This window comes from Pygocentrus nattereri, chromosome 3, assembly GCF_015220715.1.
Source record: "Pygocentrus nattereri isolate fPygNat1 chromosome 3, fPygNat1.pri, whole genome shotgun sequence".
Lineage (NCBI taxonomy): Eukaryota > Metazoa > Chordata > Actinopteri > Characiformes > Serrasalmidae > Pygocentrus > Pygocentrus nattereri.
Genome location: NC_051213.1, coordinates 41,988,857 through 41,993,813, shown reverse-complemented (window position 1 = coordinate 41,993,813; position 4,957 = coordinate 41,988,857). Strand labels below are relative to the sequence as shown.

The 4,957-nt window shown below is 36.6% G+C and overlaps 1 protein-coding gene across 1 annotated transcript; it reads right to left on the bottom strand.

Annotated features, from left to right (window-relative positions):
* Positions 1 to 485: 485 nt before the first annotated feature.
* Positions 486 to 4,372, bottom strand: LOC108429913. The gene is made up of 2 exons (XM_017701988.1): positions 4,306 to 4,372; positions 486 to 2,729 (listed from the first exon to the last, which is right to left on the bottom strand). Exons 1-2 carry the CDS (start codon positions 4,316 to 4,318, stop codon positions 790 to 792), a joined length of 1,953 nt encoding a protein of 650 aa, XP_017557477.1. The 5' UTR covers positions 4,319 to 4,372; the 3' UTR covers positions 486 to 789.
* Between the last annotated feature and the right edge of the window lie 585 nt (positions 4,373 to 4,957).

Genomic DNA, 4,957 nt, shown 5'->3' with positions numbered 1-4,957 from the left:
TCCTGCCTTCCCTGTAGTCTTACATCACGCCTTATTTGAATACCTGATTTGCAAATGGAAATGCATGTAACGCACATAAAGCACAATTACGTCACCTGTAATCTCTAATTTTGTTTCATAAAACAGCATTTTTAATGTTTGCCTTGTGTTAAGTGAAACTTGATGAAAAAGTAAATGTATTTTTCTTGGATTTAATTAAATGCATGACTTTAAAAGGACGTAATACAGAAGTAATGTTAGATAATTAGACTATATTACATCAATGTAGTAATCCTTTGGATTAGGTTACAGGCACATTTTTAAACAGATAATCAGTAACTAAATATATTTTTTAAAGAAACTCTCCTATCCCTGTCCATTCTAATGATGCACAAAAGCTACTTAAGCGCTAATAGGTTATCATTTTGGAGAATCTGCTACACCTAAATGTGACTTACAAGCCAGATCCATGATATGCCTTTGACGAAAACACATGCCAAAATAGCTGTTTATCATAAGCATTTCAATGATGCATTACATTGATTTTATTTCAGTTTTACACAGTGAACATTCATGTATTACAGATACAGATTACAGACAATAATGACTTTATTATAATGACACTAATAGCAACAGCTATTGCCTATATTGTTGTTAATGCTTTCTGGAACATTTTCAGAAGTGAAATAAAGCTGTGCAAGAAGAGAAATATATAAGACATTAGATAACTATTTTATATTGTACTCATGATTTGATTCAAAAACGTGCATAAATAAAATTGAGCTTATTCATAAAAATCTATAGCCTTATTTATTCCCTGTAGGGAGGGTATACGTTCAGTTTAATCCCAGAGTCTTCCTGAAATTGCTCCACGAGTTTCCAAACTTTCTGAAGCATGTTTTCCTTCTCCGATGTGTCTGCTTTCTGAGAGGTATCTGATTCTGCTTCCTCAAATGCATCCGACTCCTGGGATGATTGCATGAATGTGTGTGCTTCCTCAGTTATGTCGGTTTCGGCATCATCTTCAGAAAAACCTTCTTCCTCAAATAGTTCCTCAAATTCATCCAGGAATTCCTGGTCTTTCATGGATGTGTCTGTTTCCGCAGATGAATCTGCCTCCTCAAATGTTTCCTCAGACATGTCTGACTCTGATGTGTCCACTTTCTGGAAGGCATCTGGTTCTGCTTCCTCAAGTATATCTGCCTCTTGTGATGTTTCCATTGATGTGTCTGAATTGTCTGCTTTCTGAGACGTATCTGGTGTTTCTGCATATACAACAATAATCTGTCTGATCTGGCAAAAACTGGTCATGCAGCCAGTTCTGATGAGATCATACTGCAGCTGTTTCAGTGCCAGATTGAGAATGGGCCTGGTGAGTGGACAACCTTCTTGCAAACATGTGAATTCCTTGTCTTCAGGCAGAAGGTTCGCCAGAATGCTGAAGTCAGGAGGAGGGGCAGATTGGAAAAGTGTAAGACTTGTGGCTGGAGGAAACCTCTTCTTGAGGCTCTTAAGGGTTGTTTTTAGGCCCTTAAGGCTTTGCTCTAGGAAAGTCTTCTTGATTTTCTTTGGGACTTGTGCAAAGGTCACCATAACACAAATATTAAGCTCAGATTTTTTTTTGATTTTCTTTTTCTTTTGCTCAAATGGTGGGGTAAGGAACACATTGAGGCGCCTGGCCAAAATTAGCACAAATGTCAGATATTTCACATTGAAGATGCATCGGCCCTCTACGTAACGACATTCCCTGAAATCTGAAGCTATCTGTTTGTCCTTTAAAATGTTGTTGTACTCTATCTTTAACACCTCTGTCAGCTGACAGCGATTCTCTTTGTAGTAACGTATTGTAAACTTATCAGGCTTTTCTTCTCCTGAGTCAGTCAACGACTTGATTGCACTCAGTATTTCTGCACCACTGATTTTGCCTAGCCTGATTTTTCTTTCACCACATTCCTTCAAATTCTGTGCGACTTTTGGCTTTTTAGTTTCAGATCTCTCCTGAACTCTTAGCGTGAGGACAACAGGGTCATGATCAGAGATTTTCTTGCCTTCAATCTCACACCTATGCACTCGTCTCATTATGTCCTCTGGCACGAAAAACATGTCTAACCTGGAGTAACTGTCATTCTGACATCGTGTAAAGTCTCTGTCTGTGGGGTGTAAATGTGCCCAAGTGTCTCTGAGATTTAGAGACTCAGAGAAGTCTTCTAAAATGCCTCTTAATGGGTCTTCACGACCAACAGAGGGGCTCCGATCAATGCCAGGCTCCAAAACTGTGTTGAAATCCCCTCCAACCACCAGCACACCCTCAGCTGTTTCCTGTAAATAGTCTTTCAAAGTATACAGTACATTTTTGTCTGCTTTATGATTGTACACATTAACAAGAGTGTACAGTTCACCATATAGACGACAGAAGAGCACAATGTAACGTCCACTGTGATCTTCATCATGGCATATGTACTCAAAATCCTTATCATCTCTTATTAGTATTGCAACTCCTTTGCTTCGAGAGCTGTACACAGTGAAGTAGACTTTCCAGCTTTTAGTAATCCACTTGTAGATGTCGCAATCCTTTAGCCCAACGTGTGTCTCTTGTAAGAAGGCAATATCAGCTTTAAGAGTGTTTAGTGTGCGCTCCCACTGTAAACACTTGTGCTGAAAATTGTTTGTTTCCTTAATACCCTGAGTGTTCCAGGTGACAAAACAGAGTTCTCTTTCAGGTTGAGAGGTCATTACTGGTGGTAGACCCTCTGCAAATACACAGTTCAAAGTCATCATTTCAAAATTACACAATTGCTGTTCATTATATTGTGTGGTATGTATTGACATATAATAAAATGGTTATATTTTATGGTACAATTTGAAGCATTGATTAAATCCCAGTAATGTCTACAGCTACAGTAATTTTTTTCTTAGATGTTTTTTTTCAGTCCATTTTAAGCCTTTTCATGAAAACATGGCGCACAGTACACAGAATACATTCTGTTGGGAATACTGACAAGAAAAAAGTATGCATACACATAAGTAAATTTAGTCAAAAATATTTTAACATAGGTCACAATTATTGGCATCCCTAAGAATTCAAGCAAAATTCATGAATACTTCCCTGGTTCACTGAGGTATAAACATATGACGGTGAGCAGATGCCCTTAGTTAATTATCAACATGGGGAAGATGACAAAATGCGCTAATGAAATGAGACAAAACACTGCTGACCTTCAACATTGACTAAAAAAAAATAGCTCCAATCCTGAAATATCCACTGTTAGGCAATCATTTTAAGGTTCTCACATATTTTAGATATTCAGAGATTTAGCTAATTGACTATAACAACATTTTTTGACCATTAACCGCATCCTTACCAAGGGTGCTACTGAAACTTTCACTGGACCTGGATTCTGTGGTCAGTTTTGTCCTCCAGAGACACTGGGAACCTCTGAGCATCATGGAATCCATGAAATACTAGATTTTAAATTGAAATCTGTCTCCAGCAAAAATCTAAATCTAGATCAAGGTTGGTCCTAGGAAAATGATCCAAAAAGAGTGCAAAAGAGGCAACCAAGGATCTTAGAAATTCAGGAAAGATTTTTTGTTGTGTTTACTCATCAAACATCATTTTTGTTGGCAAAGGGAGGTACTAAAATTCAGGGGTGGCCATAACTGGCACAAGATTTTGTTTTTAAAAAAATTGTCATTTGTCAAATATGTTGTCATTTTTAGTGTGAGATTGAGCTGATGAAGCTAATTAATTCATTTGCCATCTTTTCTACACAGCAAGTGTTTCACCCAACACAGAAAAAGTGTTAGTAGCACCTCAGAAATGCAGTTACAAAAGGTTTTTTAAAAAATCTATTTAACCACACAACCTTTTTTTAAACTAAGAGTGGCAATAATTGTGGACCTGACCAGATATATAACTTTTAATTTTTTATATTTCCAACATAAAAACAGACCTGCCGAGGTATGGCGTGAATTAGTGGAGTTGGGAATACTGACAGGTAAAAGTATGCATACACACAGAAAAAAATGACAACAAAAATGTTATTGCAGAATGTAGTATATTTACTCATTTTTGTTATTCATTCATTTTTAATATATTTTTAAAAATATTTTGGCATTCATCAATGTATATGTTAACATTAATGTAACATTGCATGCATTAAAATTCCCCTTCTTACCTTTTTCTGTAGTTATAATTTTAGGTTTAAAGGTTTTTTGGTATATGTGTACTATGTATATAAGTACTATAAAATTGCAATTTTCTATTTGTAGAAAAGAATGTCACAAATTAATCAGATTTCCCCTTAAATAACAGTGGAAACTTACCTAATTGTTGCATTGTTGTTTAATGTCCTAGCTGTGCTTGGTAGTCAGCTGGCTGTGGTGTCGTGGCAGAAATGAACAAGCAAATATTGTGGTGGCCAATTTATATGAACAGTGACAAAAGTGAAAGGAATGTGTACAGGTGCGTCAGATAGTAAGGAAGCCTTGAAGGCTAAAGTAAAAATGAGTGTTGTCCAGAGTAGACAAAGTTTTTAAACCTTTATTTTTTCTGCTTGTGTAACATAGCAAAAATAGGTGGAAAAAAGTAGCATTTTCAAAACTTTCAAAATAGTTACACACCTCCAAAACCATTTTGATGTGTGATGGTCAGGCATCCACATACTTTTGTTCCGATAGTGTAGCTACTCTCACACATACATTTGAGTTGCCACCTTGTCTCTAGAAAATTCTTGGACACTCGATCAGGAATTTTTTTTTTTTTGTAATTCAGTAGATGGGTAGCTTTGTCCATGATGCAGTTTGATTTAGATAGACATTGGTTTAGCAACAGAACCAAGTCTGATCGAGTGGCCTAGCACAAAACATGCCACTGAAGGTGCATCTTTCTTATACATTTTTCTTTAAATTAACCAGAAGGGCAGCACCCATAATGGACCATCGAGGTCAGAGGCCAAACTTGTATTCATATATTACC